General features: G+C 40.4%; 1 protein-coding gene across 1 annotated transcript in view; it reads left to right on the top strand.

Moving 5' to 3' along the window:
• The first annotated feature begins 2,557 nt into the window (after positions 1 to 2,557).
• Positions 2,558 to 22,493, top strand: part of tacr1a (tachykinin receptor 1a) — a 77,049-nt gene continuing 57,113 nt past the window's right edge. The window contains exon 1 of the mRNA XM_079689075.1: positions 2,558 to 3,174. Within this exon, the coding sequence (XP_079545201.1) occupies positions 2,780 to 3,174 (395 nt within the window). The 5' untranslated portion in view covers positions 2,558 to 2,779. The remainder of the gene's footprint in view (positions 3,175 to 22,493) is intronic.

Consider the following 22,493-nt stretch of genomic DNA (forward strand, 5'->3'; position numbering starts at 1 on the left):
CTCTGGACCAAGTTTTTTGGACAGACGGAGAAATGCTCTAACTGACACCTTTCTCTCATCCTCAATTGAATACATTTTAATAATAATACATTTGATTTATATAGCACACTTTAAAACAACGTCATCTCAAGGTGCTTCAAAATGTAATAAAATAAAAAGTTATCTAAGGAACATATAGAATGGTATTAAAAAGCTTAAGAGCATAACAGGTTAGAAAAACATTTAATCACAGTCTTCACACACAGCATTTCTTCGTCCGTTTTTAGTTGAAGAACCTCACGAGGACCCACAAGAGGAACAGGGGGTTCTGGGTAATCTGGTATTAACTCGGAACAAGGCTGCATGAAAGCTGGTGCCTGCAGGCGATGAAGATGAGAGGACGAGGAGAGCGAGGGAGAGGAAAGTGGAGTGTGTCGGATGTGAACTGCATGATGTTCTGCGCTCTGTTTGTCGTGCTAAATTATGGCTGACAAAAGAAAACTGTCTGTTCTTTTTCGAAAATTCTTCCCATGGTTCCCTGCTGTGTGACGGATCCTCCTCTGGGTGGGAATATCGCCTCCTCCTGCTGCTGAATGCTAATCATGTTGTGGCTTTAACGGAATATAAGACTGTGGGTAATGGAGCAACTGTGCAATTATTCATGAGGATATTTAAACAATTGGAAATGCGTTCGGGCTCTGGAGAATTTAAAACCGGCAGAAATTGTATTATTTTGTTAGAAAATATATTTTTTTTATTTAGTTAATAATAATAATAGATTCAATTTGTATAGCGCCTTTCAAGGGACCCATGGCCGCCTCACACGGTGCAAGGACATTCAAAAAAACAAACCAACAAACAAATAGGGCAAATAATGAAGTAAAAATAAATAAATAGCAGTAGGAGTGGAAACAGGGGTTAGGGATCAAAGGGGTGAACAGGTGAGTTTTTAATGATGATTTGAGGAAGTCCAGGGAGGCAGCATTGCTCTTAAATCCTGTATTTATTAGCTCTGGAAATAATAAATGTTTTCTGTGTTTTAGAGGCGCCTTTCAAAGTACCCAAGGACCCCTAACAATTTAGAATATATACTTAAAAACGACACAAAAGGACAGTAACAGGGAACATGTACACTACAGGCTGATCTGAACAGGTATCTTGCCTTCATTTATATATAGAAATGTATTTATTAGGATAAACATTTGTCTGCATGCATATGTTAAAAGTCCACATATTTACATGTTATTACAATAAGCAGTTTAAGGTATGTCTTCTTTAATTCCAATTTACTGTATTTTCTAAACCTCTTTTTGTTGTATTATTATGTATTGCTTAAGTAAAGGATGCGGATACTTTATCCACTTCTTCCCGGTTTGAACCAACTCTCTGAAGATGATATTATTGTTGATCTTAGTGAATTGTGAATCTGTATTTAATGTAAAAATTGTATAGAAAAAATTACGATAGAAATATACGAAGAAACTCAAAAAATATATTCGAAATAAAATCAAAACGTCTGTACTGTTCAAGATAAAGGTATTACCAATAAACATCTTTATTGTTCAGGGTTTCCTTTCATGAGTGCAGTCATTATTTCTGAGTTTATACAAGGTGTCGGGGAGTGTTATTACGATGTTTACTACAAAACATGTCAAGGAACGGTCTCTGAAGTATGCTCCATTACTGTAATTGATTTTATCACCGTGTGTGTTCACTTCCTGTAAATCATCTGAAGCACGTGCACTGACTGTAAATCCACAAGAGGGGGCAGTGAGCGGGAAGACATTATATCACAGACACTTCATTACATTACAACATGTCTAAAACATGGGGGGACAACATTCAGCAACTTGAGGAAACATGCGCAGCGTTTACTAAAAGCTGCAGAAACCAAATGCTGCAAATACAAAACGCTGAAGAAGCTCAAATACAACGGAGACCAGGGGACACTAAAGAGTGACGCACACAGCTGGAGACCAGGGGACACTAAAGAGTGACGCACACAGCTGGGAGACCAGGGGACACTAAAGAGTGACACACACAGCTGGGAGACCAGGGCACACTAAAGAGTGACACACACAGCTGGGAGACCAGGGGACACTAAAGAGTGACACACACAGCTGGGAGACCAGGGCACACTAAAGAGTGACACACACAGCTGGGAGACCAGGGGACACTAAAAAGTGGAAGTTTTTATGAAAGTGTTTTGGGTCGATGTAACTCTTTTGCACCGTACATCTCTATTTAATAAAGCAAAGCCTGATTTGGATATTTACACATAAAATCCCAGGTAACCTCTAACAAAGAAAATGATATTTGTCATTATTTAAGAAGTCAACTAGGTTTCATTTAGTTAATTTGTTTACACTATTCTCTTGCCCATTTAATCAGATGAGAGGTATTTAAGGCAGGATAATCCTGCGGAATGGAAAAAATGATATACCTGGGCTCATCCATATTCATAATTACTGTGAGGAGGCTGCCTATTGGCTCTCGGCAGAAAAGAGAGAGAAGGAGAGAGTGTGTGCGTGTTAGAGAGAGAGAGAGGGTGATAAGTGTGTGAACAGTGAGCGGAACACAGACTTGTGCTGCAATGCGCGTAAAAGGCGCGTTTTCGCTTTTACGCACAGCCAAAGGTGTTACATAGCTACAGATCCACTATTCTGAACACTGGATTTATTATTTCAAACCCAGTGAAGGGTACGTGAACCTCGCACGCTTTTTCTGAAACTTTGAACTTCTTTGCGCAATGAATTAGATTGTTTTTCTCCACCGGTTTTTAGACTTTCCAACCAGCGCAATGGATCCTCTTTTCAACATCACCGACAGCCCCACTATCCCCACCAACTCCACCAACGGGACCGAGTACTGGAACCAGTTCGTGCAGCCCGCGTGGAGGATCGCACTGTGGGCCATCGCGTACAGCTCCATCGTCATCGTGTCCGTGGTGGGCAACGTTACGGTGATCTGGATTATTATGGCTCACAAACGCATGAGGACTGTGACCAATTATTTCCTCCTCAACCTGGCGTTCGCGGAAGCCTCCATGTCCGCTTTTAACACCGTTATCAACTTCACCTACGCCGTGCACAACGAGTGGTACTTCGGCCTGATTTACTGCCGCTTCCACAACTTCTTCCCCGTGGCCGCGGTGTTCGCGAGCATCTACTCCATGACGGCCATCGCGCTGGACAGGTGGGTGTCAGTGTGTGGAGTTAAAGGTCACGTATTATGCAAAATCCACTTCTTCATGTCTCTTCTACATCAACATGTGTCCCCTCTTCTTCATGTCTCTTCTACATCAACATAGGTCCCCTCTGTGTAAAGAGACTCTGAAAGGAAAAAAAAGATTCTCTCTCTTTTTGTCCTGATCCATTTATATAAAAACCTGTCTGAAAATGAGCTGTGGCGAGGGGCTCCTTGTTTTCAATCTAAAGTAACAGATAGAGAATCAGCACTTTGGAAACAGGGCTGAAACAGAGGGGACTATGGGTAATGCTGCAATGATCTGTTTGGTGTTTCAGCCAATCAGAGACAGGTGCTGTATATATGTGAGACCTGTAATATATTGATGAAAAACAGTATGATAGGGGACCTTTAAAGCAGGATATAAATAAAGATTGAATAGAGATTGAGGATTCAATTCAATTCAAATGTATTTATATAGCCCAATATCAGACAACACATTTGTCTCAGAGGGCTTCACAAATCAACAAACATGAATGATAATGTAAAAACTACAAACATATCTGAGAATATAGTAAAAGGACAAGATAAATGTGAATAAAGCAATGAATGGGTACAAAACACAACGACACAAATACAGTTAGAATACAATAATGAATGGCACCAGACGTGTCCTCACTCCTCAACTTGTATTATCATAACTAAATACGACAGAAAGGAACCAAAAGGCACCAGATAGCGAGTCAGGGAAATGATCCATTATCCAGGCAAGAATAACGTTTGATTTCCTCTCCAGTTCCAGCGATCCAAAAGCACAATGAACCATGGTTTAATTGTTATTACCCTGCTGCCTCTCCCGAGTTAAAAACATTAGTATTTCATCGTATCACTTTGGTTTTCATTCACCACCCCTGTAAGCATTACACATAATCATGTCGTTTGCTCTCAATTGAGAACATGATGAAGCATCTCAAACACAAGTGTCACATTACGGCTTATTTTCCACCTGTAGCACAATAAAGACGGACCAACATCCTCTTCATTTCAGCAGTTTCTTTCACAATTTGGATCTTAAAAAACGCCCTAAAGGGAATTAAACTGCCTCTGATGCGCCTGATAGTGAGTCTTACGCAGGGGGAGCCCCAAAAAGCTACCGAAAAAGCAGCAAAGCATTATGGGTTAAACCATTGTTCATTGTGCTTTTGGATGATTTGAACCCAGAGGAAATAAAATGCACAAATATATGATATTAACATTGAGTAGTTTCTTGTTTGACATTGGATCATGTCCCTGTGTAAGAGTTGGTATCTGGTGTCTCAGCTGCAGTTTACCTTGAGTTAGTTTCTGATTTATTCCTTTATGATTTAGCCGAGACAAAAAACATTTAATGTCCTCAACTGGTATTGCAGTGCCTAAATCATAAACACATAAAACTAGAAACATTAACTATTTTCAGAGATGGTCTTGAGGTGTTTTCAGTGATTTTGTAGCATTTGAGGTGACATTAAAACTGTTGGGCCGCATGATAATAAAGAGCCAAACATGAAAGAAAGGAAACATGGGTGCACTTAAAAATGATATATATTTTATTTGCAATAGTCCTCAACGCCAAAAAGCTTTGGATGAAAGCCAAATGACAACCTGTTTTCCATTTTCCAGGTTGCTCAAATAGCTTAACAAATGACAACATCGTAACATTTGAGAAGTATACTCGATAATATGCATGTTTTTCAATGTCAATGGAGAAAATTGTGAAAATCTAAAGACGAATTTTCTTGCTGTTTGTGTTTGCAGTAAAAGCATCTTTAGTTAGTCATTATTTAGGTTAATATAAGTTTATGCTTTATTTTGAAGGCATTTTGGGCACGGGTTGATAATGTATCTTTTACTTATGTAGCGGCTACATTTTCAATAAATAAATAAATCAGAAAACCCATATATTTTCCCTCACCAACATCACAGTTAATCTCACCTGGAAACATCTCAGGACCATGACTGAAAATGTGTGTTTCTCTTTCATTATAACAGGTTAAAAGCACTAACGACATCACGCACCACTGTATTTCTTTAAAGCATAATCCAAGGGGATTTTGTTCTGTCACAGAGAAAATGAGAGCACTTCATTATTGCATTGCTATACCTTATAGAAATGAATCAGAGCTTTCTTATTTGCCAAGAGTTCTCATCACACTGCACGTCTTCTCTTGCGACACACCTGGGAAATACTCCTTTTTCTTCTGCAGACATGCCCATCACTTTTGAAGTCGTGAGTTGGGCCGTTGCCAGTACAATCCATTGTTAAAAGGCCTTTTAAAGAGTCCTGCTGATGTTCAGGTGTATATCAGTATGTAGTGTCTCTACTTTAAAGAGTCCTCTCCTGCTGATGTTCAGGTGTATATCAGTATGTAGTGTTTCTACTTTAAAGAGTCCTCTCCTGCTGATGTTCAGGTGTATATCAGTATGTAGTGTCTCTACTTTAAAGAGTCCTCTCCTGCTGATGTTCAGGTGTATATCAGTATGTAGTGTCTCTACTTTAAAGAGTCCTCTCCTGCTGATGTTCAGGTGTATATCAGTATGTAGTGTCTCTACTTTAAAGAGTCCTCCCCTGCTGATGTTCAGGTGTATATCAGTATGTAGTGTCTCTACTTTAAAGAGTCCTCTCCTGCTGATGTTCAGGTGTATATCAGTATGTAGTGTTTCTACTTTAAAGAGTCCTCTCCTGCTGATGTTCAGGTGTATATCAGTATGTAGTGTCTCTACTTTAAAGAGTCCTCTCCTGCTGATGTTCAGGTGTATATCAGTATGTAGTGTCTCTACTTTAAAGAGTCCTCCCCTGCTGATGTTCAGGTGTATATCAGTATGTAGTGTCTCTACTTTAAAGAGTCCTCTCCTGTTGATGTTCAGGTGTATATGAGTATTTAGTGTCTCTACTTTAAAGAGTCCTCTCCTGCTGATGTTCAGGCCTAATGTTCATTCAATAAATGAACATTATGCTGTGTTGAGGATGACTTGAAACTAAAGATGAGACCTTTAACTAATCAGGAACATGTTTTTACTGAAGTCATAAATCAAAAGAAAAGAAGGGCAATTTTCTCATAGACTTCCATACACTCAGAGTTCTTTTTGAAACCAGTGGAGTCGCCCCCTGCTGGCCATTACAGGCAAACACGTCTTAAACCTTGAAACTAGAGATTCAGACCATGAACTCCTTCGGAAAATGTTTACTGAGGAATAAAATCAAATATGAAGTAGCATAATTTTCTTATAGACTTCTATGCAATTGTATATATTATAGGAACAAGGTTACAGCTTGACCAATACATACAGTTTTCAATCTTGAGAAACTTGTTTTGATGTCACAACATGATAAAAGTTTATGAAGACGGTCTTCCTGGTTGAACTTGCACTGAGCTTCATATGGCAGTAGTTAAGTTTGATAAAGAAAACAATTCATGGATTTTAGAAGATGTGGATATTGAATGTATTTTTGGTTCTGTGTAAAAAAGTGAACCCAGTTTCGGAAATTCATATTATTGAAATGAACTGTAATGTGGGGCTTTCTTTTCTTGTTCTTATTGTCTAATGTTGGAGAAGGCTCTGTGTACCTCAGTCTCGGTTAATGCCTCACTACTTTCTGGATCTAGTCGGAGTTATATGCAGCCTTTGTTAGAAAGCAAACAATACATGTTCAGACTGAGGCGTGGCTCTATCTCCAAATGCCAGACTCTTTCCTGAAGTGACTCTGCGGGGAACACATGGGCTCTTGTCTTGTTCGTTGTATCTATACAAGGCTTCACTTCCTTTCAATTAACATTGTGTGAAGGAAATTCCATCAGTGGTGACAGAGATGCAAAAAAATAACCCACAAAGAGGCAGATTTAGTTAATGACTGAAAATATATGCAAAAAAATCACAAAGACATGCAATTTGACTAAAAGTAGATTCTAAATGATTCCCTAAAGTACACAAGAAGTGAACTTGATCTTCTTCGGGATAGTTTTAAACCTTTAAAGTCGTGAGAACAGCCACCAGTAGACGTATAACCAACTAAACAACTCAAAATGTATGCAAAACGACTAGGATAATATGCAGAAATGACTCCCATGAGAACCCAAAAAGAGTGAACCTAGAGAACGAGAAGGCAGATTAGGGACAATGGGCCAAATGTGATATTCAGGAGACGTAGAAATCTGGTTAATTTTGCCTGAAACGTTTCTCAAAGACGTTATTTAAAAACCTGGTGGAGGAGCATTCAGTGCAGCAGCTGGAGTTGGTTGGAGAAGAAGTTATGGTAACACTTTATCTTAAAGGTTTCCACTGATCATAATTCCATTGTTGAGGTCTACTAGAATAGATTTACATTGTTCAATGTTCCAAACTCACATTGGTTTCTCAGACAGCATCTCTGTACAGTATGTGTATTCACTCTCTGTCCTAAATGGCTTGTTGGAGCTCCTGCCCCCTCCCCCCCCCCTCCCTGTGAGCCCAGTGTGCTCTGATTGGTCGGGACGTTGCGAAGCTCGTTGCGAGGCTCGTTGCGAGGCTCGTTGCGAGGCTCGTTGCGAGGCTCGTTGCGAGGCTCGTTGCGAGGCTCGTTGCGAGGCTCGTTGCTGCGATCTGCTGCGAGGAGCAGACAGGTTTCCGGGGCGGCGATACAGCGAGATCAAGCACACACAAACACTCACAGCCGAAGTGAAAACATAAGTGTGGCTTGATATTGAGTTAGAAAAGGTTTATAACGCTGTGAGAATGGGTCTGGAGAGAGCATTTCTCCGCCATCCCAACTCGTCTATTACCAACCAGGGAGCTCTATGCAAGTCAGTGGGACTCCCATAGTTAGCCAAGGGATCCTAGTGTGGGAGGTGCTCCGCGGATTGGTCCATTTGGGTTTTACTCGCTACAGGGTGTACTTTGAGGGTTTGTGACTCTGCAGACCGTTTACATGCAGAAAAACCTTCATAACACACAAGGGGACGGGTAATAACTAGAAAAGCATGACATGTGCCCTTTAAGGTACACAAATTCACCATCAACTAGTTGTTAATTAACATGCATATTAGCAGTGTATTGGCTCTTTATTAGTCAAAAAACACTTATGAATGCCTTACTGTATCTACAAGTAATAGGCAATAGTTAGAAATACCTAATTTTGATCTATTTAGACACAATTAACACATATAGTTTCATGTCTTGCTACATAAGAATAGATCCTATTTTTTAAGTGTTATTATGGGAGAACTTCATCTGTGGAAGCCGTGGCGCTGTAAAAAGCACGACCAATCATCTGAGCCGGCTAAAATAACTGGATGGCCTATCTGCCTGTCAGCCTTCATCTGTGCACAAACTTATCTCGTGCCCTCATTGGTCATGTGCGCGGTTGTGTGTGTTGGAGGAGGGGCTCTGTGAGGAAGTCTGAAGGAAGGGGAAGTTTTTTTTCAGCTACGTAGTTTCAAATTCTAGTGCACTCGAGCTGGTTTCTCCAAAATTACCTACCCCACCTTTAATATAAAGTGTTACCAAAGTGTTTTCTGAAAATGTCGATTCACCCGTCGGGAACCACTCACTGCCATCGTTGAAACTTCACTTCTTAATTTTCCTTCCCCGCTTCCTGTGCGGACTGAAGAGCTCCCATTAGCCGCTTCACATGAGTTAACTTCTGGCAAATGTGTGGGATCTCATCGGGGGGGAAGCAGCTGATAGTACTTCATCACTGCAGACACTCGTGTGGTGTTTCTGCAACACACCACCCGTAGATCAGCAGCTCCCGGGCTGATTGCATTCAACTTGTTGAGAAACCCCCCCAAGCTGTAGAGACGTTTGTTCCTCAGCTGCATTGAGGCTCAAACTGCGCCTTTGAAAAATGTGTTTCTATTCCTTTTCTCTGGGATTCTCTGTTGGTTATTTTTCTGTATTCGAGTGATAATGGCTCGAGTTTAGGCCTGCGTTGTGTCTAAAATGTCATACTTTTGAGTTTAAATGTGCTGTTTATTTTTGTATAAGTGCCTCCCAATGCAAAAGTAGGGCAAAATGCACAATATGTACCAACATGGTGCTCTCATAATGGGTCAACATGTCTCACACTCAAGTACCAACATCTTGGATACCTAACAGATGCTCCTCCGCTCCAGTAAACACAGCACTATACAAACAAAATGATATATCTCTATCTTCTTTTTTAAAGTGGCGTACCGCAATACAAGTGTCAAAAAGAAACCACTTTGTATTTAGTGTTTTTATTCCTTTTCTCTGGGATTCTCTGTTGGTGGAATTGGGTTTTTTAAGGAGTGGCTACTTGCTGGTAAACGTAGTGGGGATACGACGAAAAATGAAGCGACGCAAGTTGCTAACTGGTGAATGTTCTGGATGTCCTTAGTTCAGTGTCTCTACTGGGACATGTCTCCATGCTTTAAAGCTCTTTATTTCTCTCGTACTGCCTGTGCTGCAGCACCTCTTTTTACCCTCTGTCTGAAACCAGAGCCCAGTCTGCTCTGATTGGTTAGCTGGCTGGCTCTGTTGTGATTGGTCAACCAGCTTAGAGATGTCCCGCTCCTTAGCCTATCACGTACAATGTGTTGGAGTGCTAGCCTATAGAAGCACGAGTGTTACATAGTGATGACATTATGTTCAGGAATTAAACAAAGGAGGCTTTCAGGGAGGTACAGAAAGTTCTCCTGGAGGGAACACAGAGATTTGAGCCTTTGCAGACCATTAACATGCACTAAAACCTATAGAACACACTAAAGGGAAGACAGCCCAAAGAGCAGAAGGGCGTCTTTAAATAAAACTGGATAACTTGTCATCATAATGGCTCATAAGGAAATGGGTTACCATGCTCACCATCAAAAAAGCAGGCTATCGTTTAATAATTAAACTAATGCTACTAGAGTAGAAGTATTCAGGCGCATAAACTTGAACAAGTCCGGTAAAGTACAAACACAACCGACTTGTGCTAAAGTTCAGTACTTGAGTAAATATTCCTCCTACCACTGCTTGTATTTGGACCAAAGTCTTGTTTATTGATTATAACATTTGGTAGATGAATAAATGAAATACCCTGAAGGGGACATGCATGTATGTATAAGTTTCATAGCAATCAATTGAGTTGTTTTCAAGACATTTCCACTCTGACCAATTGACACCAACCTCTGCATGGCGCTACATTCATTGATCTGCCAGAGTTAGAAGTAAACTTCATTTTGGAAATTAATGTTTCACGAATATCTGGCCATTTCTATCATAATCCTTCTGACAGATAAGCAAACATCACCTGCTCGGTAAAGATATCAGATTGTAGATCCCATTACAAAATATGTCAGCAACATTGGTGGCATCACTTTCATTTCAAGGTGCTTTGATTGAGCTAAAATGATGAACAGATATGCAAAAAAGACCACAAAGAGGCAGATTTACTTAAAATTAATGAATATTTGACTGAAAATACATGATTAACACCTCAAATAGATACAAAGTGACTTGGAGTCTTGGTGGCATCCATTTCATTTCAAGGTGCTTTGATGGAGCCAAAATGTGTAAAAATGCTGCAGTTTTTGACGGAATAAAAATACAGTTATTGGACTTTGTACATCGCTCACACTGTAGTGGCATGTTTTTATAAAAAAGACATCACCAGTAACAGAATCACAGCTCCAGAGAGAAGCACAGTCTGCCAGTCGGATCGATACGACAGCCGGAGGAAAAGAAGACGGCAAGTCTGCAGCAAATCTTCAAACTTTCATCCAACTGGTTAAATAATCCTTCACGAAGTCAACAAACATGTATTTATGGTCGCATTTGTTCTTCATAGATATATAGATGGATGGATAGATAGATAGATAGATAGATAGATAGATAGATAGATAGATAGATAGATAGATAGATAGGGTAACACTTTGTATTAAGGTACACAAATTAACGATCAACTAATTAACATGCATATTAGCAGTATATTGGCTCTTTATTAGTCATTATAAAACACGTATTAATGCCTTATTCTACATGAACATATTCTACAAGTAATAAGCCATTAGTTGAGAGTTTTTCCTCAATAACCCTCTAATTAGTGCTGATTTATTGCAAGTAAGGAAGGTGTTGTACATGAGTTTTGGTCTTAATATGCTCTGTTCAATATGGGCCTAATAAGGCAGCAGTACCACAAGAATAGTAATTCTCCCATAATAACACCTAACAAATAGGATCTATTCTTATGTACTGTAGCAAGACATTAAACTATGAGTGTTAATTTTGTCTAAATAACTCAAAATGAAAATTAGGTACATCTAAGAATATCTTTTGGGGTATTGACAGTTCAGCTACCAAGGTGCAAGGTGATATTGTCCTGTAAGTTTCATATTTGCACATTTAAGAAGAAAGTGAACTGAATAACAGAAAGTGAACTGAATAGCAGAAAGTGAACTGAATAGCAGAAAGTGAAATGAATAGCAGAAAGTGAACTGAATAGCAGAAAGTGAACTGAATAGCAGAAAGTGAACTGAATAGCAGAAAGTGAACTGAATAGCAGAAAGTGAAATGAATAGCAGAAAGTGAACTGAATAGCAGAAAGTGAAATGAATAGCAGAAAGTGAACTGAATAGCATGGCAGTAGACATCCATGAGTAGACTGCTACTAATTTCCCCTATGCAACCTGAAGAGTAAAAGGGTCAAGTCCGTCAGAAAGCAATGACTGTAAATGTAAGCCTTACACTTACACTGTAAGGCAGTGACCATCAACTGGCGGCCCGCGGGCCAAATCTCGCACGCCAGACATTCTCATCCAGCACGCGCTGTGGCGCTGGCGGAGTGGTTAGTGCGTTCGCCCCCAACTCGTTTTTTTTTGAGTAATGTGCAGTACCGGAGTCCAACAGAGAGGCAGCAGCTGCGGGACAGTAGCCTGCGTACTGCGTAGCCTTCCCTGCCCTGAAGAAGAAGTGAATAATTGTTCACAGTCATGATGTTTCTAAAATGTCATTATGTTGGAAGAGGTGACGTCTGCACTACCCTGCAGTAATTAAAACAACATTAAAATACTGTATTATGGGTTATCCCTATCCCTACAATAATGTAGCATCTGAACATGGAAAACCACCTTATAGTAAAAATGAAAATAAAGTGTGCCATTTTGTCACTCCAATGAATACACTGAGGCCTTGAAACATATTGCTTATTGTTTAAACAATATTGTGTGGTTTTCTGAAAACAGCCCTGAAAGACTGCTTGTTCAATCCTTTCTAAGGCATCCATCATTTCTTTCTATATGTTATGTTGCCTCACTTCCATATGATATTAAACACAACACAATGGTTCTCTAAAGGCACTGCTGGGATTTGAACCCAGGATCTCCTGTTTACGAGACAGGCGCTTTAACCACTAGGCGACAGTGCCTCCTGAAACAATGGGTTTCCTTGAAATGCTTGACATCCTGCTAATCCACTGAGGCACTGCTGGGATGTGAACCCATGATACTGTGTTATCTACCTTTTAACATGATGGAAAAGAATGCAGCTTTGGTATGAGTTAAGATTGGGAGTGAGGCCTAGTGGTTAAAGGGCCTGTCTCGTAAACAGATCCTGGGTTCAATTCCCAGCAGTGCCTCATAGGCTGTGTGATTTGGTTTAGGTAGATTGTTTCATTCAAGATAACAGTGTGTAATCCTCAGCTCCATTCGCTACATCGAACAAGGGCAAATATTAAGACACGATGGAAGACAAAGACAATAAACATTTAACAAATTAATCACTGAAGAGAAACATGCTCAAGACCCTCTAACATTCAATCTGGGGTTTAACTCTGTATTTACTGTGAAGATTGACTGGTGCACAAAGGACTGCTTTAGTCTGACTTTATTGAATCCGGGGACCCTGTATCTCCTTTTTGATGGAAACAATTCATATTCACTGTTGAGGAAATGGTTTGGGTTTTGACCTGATGTTGTTGGCCAGCCTTTTCTATGTTGTTATGATAGGCTGATTCAAAGAGTTTCTCACAGGGTCGACCCAACAATTCAACCGTGATTGGTCTCGTCAGCTGAAGTTTCCCCAAGCATGACCTTTTCATGTTCACTTACCGTAAAGACCACAGCCAGTTCGTTGCCGACGGAGCAGATGACTTCCTGATCAGAATATCAATGGCAGCTTATGTTGGCCGCCTCTCCAGCTCTATCACCTTTTCTCCTTCAATTTCCACTGCCTCCACTCCCTCCTACGTCTGTAGTCCCCAGAGGGTTCATAATGGGAGGTTGTTCTGCCCAATACTCTCTTTCTGGTTGCATGAAAAGTGGGAACACTGTGTTAAAGCTCGATGGGAGGACGATGTGATATGAACAGGAAGTAGATGTGTTAAAGAAGAACATGTCAAGTGGTGAATGTCCTTATGACAATTTTAAGTGAGAGAGCAGTTTTACATTTAGAGGACATATTAAATTGGTTTCATGTACAACGTAGCTCAACTCATAAGCCCTTGTTCTTTTCACGGATAGCTCTTGACCGCCTGGCACTGCTGGGATTTGAACCCAGGATCTCCTGTTTACAAGACAGGCACTTTAAACCCTAAGCCACAGCGCCTCTTATTAACCCTCATTAATACAGTCATTTTATAACCAAGCTAAAACCGTGATCTCTGAGAAATGAAACCATCTTACAAGTAATGGTCGCATTTATCCTAGATACTTGAACATTTGCTATCCTGGCTCCAAAATGGTGGAATGAGCTCCCCATTGAAATCAGGACAGCAGATAGCTTGCACATCTTTCGACTCCACTTCGAGCGATAGAATTACTAACAAAGCACTTATATACTAATAAAGGACTGGCTTATCTGAAGCCAGTTGAGTAGCACTTGAAATGTTTGTCTCTGGGCTCAGAACAGTCTCATAATACACACATGCGCACAAAAGGATTCACACTTGTGTTTGTCAATGGACACACAAATGTGTTCCGTTTCATATACATGTAAATAAAATCCAAACACAGAACAAAGTTTTACATAATATGTATTTTTGATCCACACATATTTGTTTTCCGTTTAAAACCTCTGAACCTGCAAACACAAACCGCTTCCTGTGTACGGATCGCTGTGCATTCGTGTGTGGGTTTTTTGAGACTCCCCTGACGGTCACCCGATTCGTACTTGTAATTTTTTCTATCTATAGCCAATCAGATGTTTCCTCAATTCTAAGCCAATCACATGAGCGCGCCCCCACGAGGGCAGATTTATTGCGTTCATGACGTAGTGCTTCATGTACGCATTTTGCGCAGTCCGGAGCTGACAGGTCCATGGAGCCTGCCTACGCTAATCTCAGGACACCTCCACTCTCAGTACATTGCCACTTTCCGAACCATTGATGAATGCTTGTGTGTACACAAAAACGGCAGGCAAAACCGTTTTAAATGTGTGTTTCCTGTATGGCGAATACAGCTGCTTTATTTATGTCTGTATGAAGTTGTTGTGAGTGTGGAGGGAGCAGCTACAGGTTAGCTTAGCCTAATCGATCAGTGCACTACGAAGCCAGTGCTAGACAGTGAACTGTCAACGGGGAGAGCCCCGCCGGTCATTATTAACAGGAGAGCTGGGTCTGATCTATATGGACATAAACGCGAGTGAAGTGTAACCGGACACGAGAGAGAGATCAGATCAGCTGCTGAGTCTGACGGAGACATGCAGCTCTGCATGATCACCTGAAGCTCCGCCCTCTGTTTAGCGGGCTAACCGGACAGCGCAAAATGCGTATATGAAGTGTCATGAACGCGATAAATCCTACCCTTGTGGGGGCACGCTCATGTGATTGGCTTAGACTGGAGGAGACATCTGATTGGCTATAGATGAGAGAAATTACAAGTACGAATCGGGGGACCGTCAGGGGAGTCTCAAAAAACCCACACACGAATGCACAGCGATCCGTACACAGGAAGCGGTTTGTGTTTGCAGGTTCAGAGGTTTTAAACGGAAATCAAATATGTGTGGATCAAAAATACATATCATGTAAAACTTTGTTCTGTGTTTGGATTCTATTTACATGTATATGAAACGGAACACATTTGTGTGTGCATTGACAAACACAAGTGTGAATCCTTTTGCGGATCATGAAATACAAGTGTGAATCCTTCTGTGTGCATGTGTGTATTATGAGACTGTTCTGAGCCCATATTTTAAAGGCACTGGCTGGATATGAATGCAGATCAGTTTTTTTGGCTAAGTTGGTCAAATCCCAGCAGTGCCTCACGCGGGGCACCATACTCAAAACTTTAAAGCGCAAGTATCTGGATAAAGCAGATCTTTTTTTTTCTTGGAACATTGCATCTTTAAATTAATTATATGAATGAAGGTTTACTTAGAGACGACCAAACTGGCACTGTCACCTAGTGGTTAAAGCGCCTGTCTCGTAAACAGGAGATCCAGGGTTCAAATCCCAGCACTGCCTTACGTAGTTGTCCGATTTGGTCAAGACCTCCACAGTTGTTTCTATGATCGGAAAAAAGCTATAAAGTTTGTTGCATCACTTTTTAATACAATAAACATAAGAATGGTTCATTAAAGTGTACAGGTCTTTACCCAGTATGAGGCACTGCTGGGATTCAAACCCAGGACCTCCTGTTTACAAGACAGGCGCTTTCACCAACTAAGCCACATGCACCTCTTTTTTGGCTGTTTGGAGATGTCTTATTTCTAAATTCAAAAGTAAACTTTTAACAGCGCAGTGATTAGAAAAACACAGTTCCTCTAATGACCACTTGAGGCACGAACCTAATAGATTTGATATGAAGACAGCTTTGTTTTAAGACGAAAAACAATGCCACATTTCTGGAAAACATATCTCGTGAAGAATTCATCCTAAAATCCTAGGATCACCTGAATTGTTGACATCCTGCAAATCAGCTGAATCACTGCTGGGATTTGAACACATGATTTGTCTCATCTTCTTTTTCACATCACAGAATTAATGAAGCTTTGATATCAGAGAAAACTGACAGGAGTTTTAGGGCACTGTCGCCTAGTGGTTAAAGCGCCTGTCTCGTAAACAGGAGATCCTGGGTTCAAATCCCAGCAGTGCCTCAAAACAGTGTCTAACCCTCAAGGTGTATTTTCTGCTGAAACATAATCACTAAAAAATATTTTTAAAATACTTTCTAAGGCTTCAGAAGTTGTTTTCTATATTCTAGGAAATCATCAAACCCAACACACTGGTTCATTAAAGTGTACAGGTTGTTCCCTGTATGAGGCACTGCTGGGATTCGAACCCAGGATCTCCTGTTTACAAGACAGGTGCTTTAACCAACTAAGCCACAGCGCCTCTTTTTGGTCAGCCTGGAGATGGGTTTTTTCTCAATTCAACGTTAAACTTTTAACCATGCAGCAACCTCCAAGTCTGAAAACTGAAGCCAACTCAGAAGTTACTAACAACACAGTTCCTATAATGACCACTGGAGGCACAAACCTAAATGGCTGTATATGAAGACAGCATTGATTTAAGACGAGAAAGAAAGAACACATTTCTTTCTGGAAAAATGTCTCATAAAGAATTCATTCTGAAATCCTAGGATCACTTGAATTGTTGACATCCTGCATATCAGCTGAGGCACTGCTGGGATTTGAACCCATGATTTGGTGTCATCTTCTTTTTCACATCGCAGAATTAATACAGCTTTGATATCAGAGAAAACTGACAGGAGTTCAAGGGCACTGTCGCCTAGTGGTTAAAGCGCCTGTCTCGTAAACAGGAGATCCTGGGTTCAAATCCCAGCAGTGCCTCAAAACAGTGTCTAACCCTCAAGGTGTATTTTCTGCTGAAACATAATCACTAAAAAATATTTTTAAATGTTTTCTAAGGCTTCAGAAGTTGTTTTCTATATTCTAGGAAATCATCAAACCCAACACACTGGTTCATTAAAGTGTACAGATTGTTCCCTGTATGAGGCACTGCTGGGATTCGAACCCAGGATCTCCTGTTTACAAGACAGGCGCTTTGAGCCACTAAGCCACAGCGCCTCTTTTGTGCCCGTCTGGAGATGGGTTTTTTCTCAATTCAACAGGAAACTATTAACCACGCAGCAACCTCCAGGTCTGAAAGATAAAGCCAATTTTGAAGTTACAAAAAAAACCAATTCCTCTAATAACCAGTCGAGGCATGAACCTCAATGGCTGGATGTGAACGTAGCTTTGTTTTTAGACGAGAAAAACAAGGCTGTATCTTCTTTCTGGAGAAATGTCTCATAAAGAATTCATCCTGAAATCCTAGAATCACATCCTGAAAATCAGCTGAGGCACTGCTGGGACTTGAACCCATGATGTTGTGTCATCTTCTTTTTCACATCACAGAATTAATGCAGCTTTGATATGAGAGAAAACTGACAGGAATATAAGGGCACTGTCGCCTAGTGGTTAAAGCGCCTGTCTCGTAAACAGGAGATCCTGGGTTCAAATCCCAGCAGTGCCTCATGTAGTTTGTCTGATCTGGTTGATAGAGATTATTCTTATTCAAGAAAAACTTAACCTCAGGAATTTTTTTAAGATTTCCACAGTTGTTTCTATGTAGAATGTTACACATTTTGTTGCATCACTTCTTTGTCAAATAAACATAACATACAGGTGCATTAAAGTGTACAGATTGTTCCCAGTATGAGGCACTGCTGGGATTTGAACCCAGGATCTCCTGTTTACAAGACAGGTGCTTTAACCAACTAAGCCACAGCGCCTCTTTTAGGCCAGCCTGGAGATGGGTTTTTTCTCAATTCAACGGTAAACTATTAACTATGCAGCAACCTCCAAGTCTGAAAACGTAAGCCAACTCAGAAGTTACTAACAACACAGTTCCTATAATGACCACTGGAGGCACAAACCTAAATGGCTGTATATGAAGGCAGCTTTGATTTAAGACGAGAAAGAAAGAACACATTTCTTTCTGGAAAAATGTCTAATAAAGAATTCATCCTGAAATCCTAGGATCACTTGAATTGTTCACATCCTGCAAATCAGCTGAGGCACTGATGGGATTTGAACCCATGATTTGTGTCATCTTCTTTTTCACATCACAGAATTAATGAAGCTTTGATATCAGAGAAAACTGACAGGAGTTCAAGGGCACTGTCGCCTAGTGGTTAAAGCGCCTGTCTCGTAAACAGGAGATCCTGGGTTCAAATCCCAGCAGTGCCTTATGGGGTTTGTGATTTGGATTATGTAGATTGTTCTCATAAAAAAAAAAAACGTTGTAAACTTTAACGTGTATTTTCATCTGAAACTACCACTGAAGGAATGTTTAAAAATATATATTTTTCCAATGCCTCAGAAGTTAATTTCTGTTTGCTAGGAAATTTGACATCAAACCCAAACACTGGTTGTTTGAAGTTCCAGATTGGTCTCCTGTATGAGGTCCTGCTGGGATGTGAACCCAGGGTCTCCTGTTTACAAGACGGGCTCTTTAACCCCTAGCCACAGCACGTCCTTTATTCATCAGTTCACTTGTAATGTTTGACATCCTGCAAATCCAGTGAGGCACTCCTGGGATTTGAACTCATAATGTTGTGTTATCTTACTATTAACAGGTGAATTAAAAAAGAGAGCAAGGGCACTGTTACCTAGTGGTCAAAGCGCCTTTCTCGCAAACAGGAGATCCTGGGTTCAAATCCCAGCAGTGCCTCAAAACAGTGTCTAACCCTCAAGGTGTATTTTCTGCTGAAACATAATCACTAAAGAAATATTTTTTAAATACTTTCTAAGACTTCAGAAGTTGTTTTCTATATTCTAGGAAATCATCAAACCGAACATACTGGTTCATTAAAGTGTACAGGTTGTTCCCTGTATGAGGCACTGCTGGGATTTGAACCCAGGATCTCCTGTTTACAAGACAGGTGCTTTAACTAACTAAGCCACAGCGCCTCTTTTGTGCCCCTCTGGAGATGTGTTTTTTCTCAATTCAAAAGGAAACTATTAACCATGCAGCAACCTCCAGGTCTGAAAAATAAAGCACATTTTGAAGTTACAAAAAAAAACAATTCCTCTAATGACCAGTCGAGGCATGAACCTCAATGGCTGGATGTGAACCTAGCTTTGTCTTTAGACGAGAAAAACAATGCTGTATCTTCTTTCTGGAGAAATGTCTCATAAAGAATTCATCCTGAAATCCTAGAATCACATCCTGCATATCAGCTGAGGCACTGCTGGGATTTGAACCCATGATGTTGTGTCATTTTCTATTTCACATCACAGAATTAATGCAGCTTTGATATCAGAGAAAACTGACAGGAATATAAGGGCACTGTCGCCTAGTGGTTAAAGCGCCTGTCTCGTAAACAGGAGATCCTGGGTTCAAATCCCAGCAGTGCCTCATGTAGTTTGTCTGATCTGGTTGATAGAGATTGTTCTTATTCAAGAAAAACTTAACCTCAGGAATTTTTTTAAGATTTCCACAGTTGTTTCTATGTAGAATGTTACACATTTTGTTGCATCACTTCTTTGTCAAATAAACATAACATACAGGTGCATTAAAGTGTACAGATTGTTCCCAGTATGAGGCACTGCTGGGATTTGAACCCAGGATCTCCTGTTTACAAGACAGGTGCTTTAACCAACTAAGCCACAGCGCCTCTTTTTTGCCCGTCTGGAGATGGGTTTTTTCTCAATTCAACGGTAAACTATTAACCATGCAGCAACCTCCAAGTCTGAAAACGTAAGCCAACTCAGAAGTTACTAACAACACAGTTCCTATAATGACCACTGGAGGCACAAACCTAAATGGCTGTATATGAAGGCAGCTTTGAAAAAGACATTGAAAAAGACATAGTACATTTCTTTCTGAAAAAATGTCTCATAAAGAATTCATCCTGAAATCCTAGGATCACCTGAATTGTTGACATCCTGCAAATCAGCTGAATCACTGATGGGATTTGAACCCATGATTTGTGTCATCTTCTTTTTCACATCACAGAATTAATGCTGCTTTGATATCAGAGAAAACTGACAGGAGTTCAAGGGCACTGTCGCCTAGTGGTTAAAGCGCCTGTCTCGTAAACAGGAGATCCTGGGTTCAAATCCCAGCAGTGCCTTGTCTGATCTGGTTGATAGAGATTGTTCTTATTCAAGAAAAACTTAACCTCAGGAATGTTTTTAAGATTTCCACAGTTGTTTCTATGTAGAATGTTACACATTTTGTTGCATCACTTCTTTGTACAATAAACATAACATACGGGTGCATTAAAGTGTACAGGTTGTTACCCTGTATGAGGAACTGCTGGGATTTGAACCCAGGATCTCCTGTTTACAAGACAGGTGCTTTAACCAACTAAGCCACAGCGCCTCTTTTTGGCCAGCCTGGAGATGGGTTTTTTCTAAATTCAACGTTAAACTTTTAACCATGCAGCAACCTCCAAGTCTGAAAACTGAAGCCAACTCAGAAGTTACTAACAACACAGTTCCTATAATGACCACTGGAGGAACAAACCTAAATGGCTGTATATGAAGGCAGCTTTGATTTAAGACGAGAAAGAAAGAACACATTTCTTTCTGGAAAAATGTCTCATAAAGAATTCATCCTGAAATCCTAGGATCACTTAAATTGTTGACATCCTGCAAATCCATTGAGGCACTGCTGGGATTTGAACCCATGATTTGTGTCATCTTCTTTTTCAAATCAGATAATTAATGCAGCTTTGATATGAGAGAAAACTGACAGGAGTTCAAGGGCACTGTCGCCTAGTGGTTAAAGCGCCTGTCTCGTAAACAGGAGATCCTGGGTTCAAATCCCAGCAGTGCCTTATGGGGTTTGTGATTTAGATTATGTAGATTGTTTTCATTCAAAAAAACACTGCGTAAACTTTAAAGTGTATTTTCTACTGAAACTACCACTGAAGGAATGTTAAAAAAAATATATTTCTCCAATGCCTCAGAAGTTAATTTCTGTATGCTAGGAAATTTGACATCAAACCCAAACACTGGTTGTTTGAAGTTCCAGATTGGTCTCCTGTATGAGGTCCTGCTGGGATGTGAACCCAGGATCTTCTGTTTACAAGACAGGCTCTTTAACCCCTGGCCACAGCACGTCCTTCATTCATCAGTTCACTTGAAATGTTTGACATCCTGCAAATCCAGTGAGGCACTCCTGGGATTTGAACTCATAATGTTGTGTTATCTTACTATTAACAGGTGAATTCAAAAAGAGAGCAAGGGCACTGTCGCCTAGTGGTTAAAGCGCCTGTCTCGTAAACAGGAGATCCTGGGTTCAAATCCCAGCAGTGCCTCAAAACAGTGTCTAACCCTCAAGGTGTATTTTCTTCTGAAACATAATCACTAAATAAATATTTTTAAAATATTTTCTAAGGCTTCAGAAGCTGTTTTCTATATTCTAGGAAATCATCAAACCCAACACACTGGCTCATTAAAGTGTGCAGATTGTTCCCTGTATGAGGCACTGCTGGGATTCGAACCCAGGATCTCCTGTTTACAAGACAGGTGCTTTGAGCCACTAAGCCACAGCGCCTCTTTTGTGCCCGTCTGGAGATGTGTTTTTTCTCAATTCAAAAGGAAACTATTAACCATGCAGCAACCTTCAGGTCTGAAAAATAAAGCCAATGTTGAAGTTACAAAAAAAAACAATTCCTCTAATAACCAGTCGAGGCATGCTGTATCTTCTTTCTGGAGAAATGTCTCATAAAGAATTCATCCTGAAATCCTAGAATCACATCCTGCAAATCAGCTGAGGCACTGATGGGATTTGAACCCATGATGTTGTGTCATTTTCTTTTTCACATCAAAGAATTAATGCAGCTTTGATATGAGAGAAAACTGACAGGAATATAAGGGCACTGTCGCCTAGTGGTTAAAGCGCCTGTCTCGTAAACAGGAGATCCTGGGTTCAAATCCCAGCAGTGCCTCATGTAGTTTGTCTGATCTGGTTGATAGAGATTGTTCTTATTCAATAAAAACGTAACCTCAGGAATTCTTTAAAGATTTCCACAGTTGTTTCTTTGTAGAATGTTATACATTTTGTTGCATCACTTCTTTGTACAATAAACATAACATACAGGTGCATTAAAGTGTACAGGTTGTTACCCTGTATGAGGCACTGCTGGGATTTGAACCCAAGATCTCCTGTTTACAAGACAGGCACTTTAACCAACTAAGCCACAGCGCCTCTTTTTGGTCAGCCTGGAGATGGGTTTTTTCTCAATTCAAAGGTAAACTTTTAACCATGCAGCAACCTCCAAGTCTGAAAACTGAAGCCAACTCAGAAGTTACTAACAACACAGTTCCTATAATGACCACTGGAGGCACAAACCTAAATGGCTGTATATGAAGGCAGCTTTGATTTAAGACGAGAAAGAAATAACACATTTCTTTCTGGAAAA

This window comes from Notothenia rossii (assembly GCF_949606895.1).
Source record: "Notothenia rossii genome assembly, chromosome: 6".
In the NCBI taxonomy this organism is placed as follows: Eukaryota; Metazoa; Chordata; class Actinopteri; order Perciformes; family Nototheniidae; genus Notothenia; species Notothenia rossii.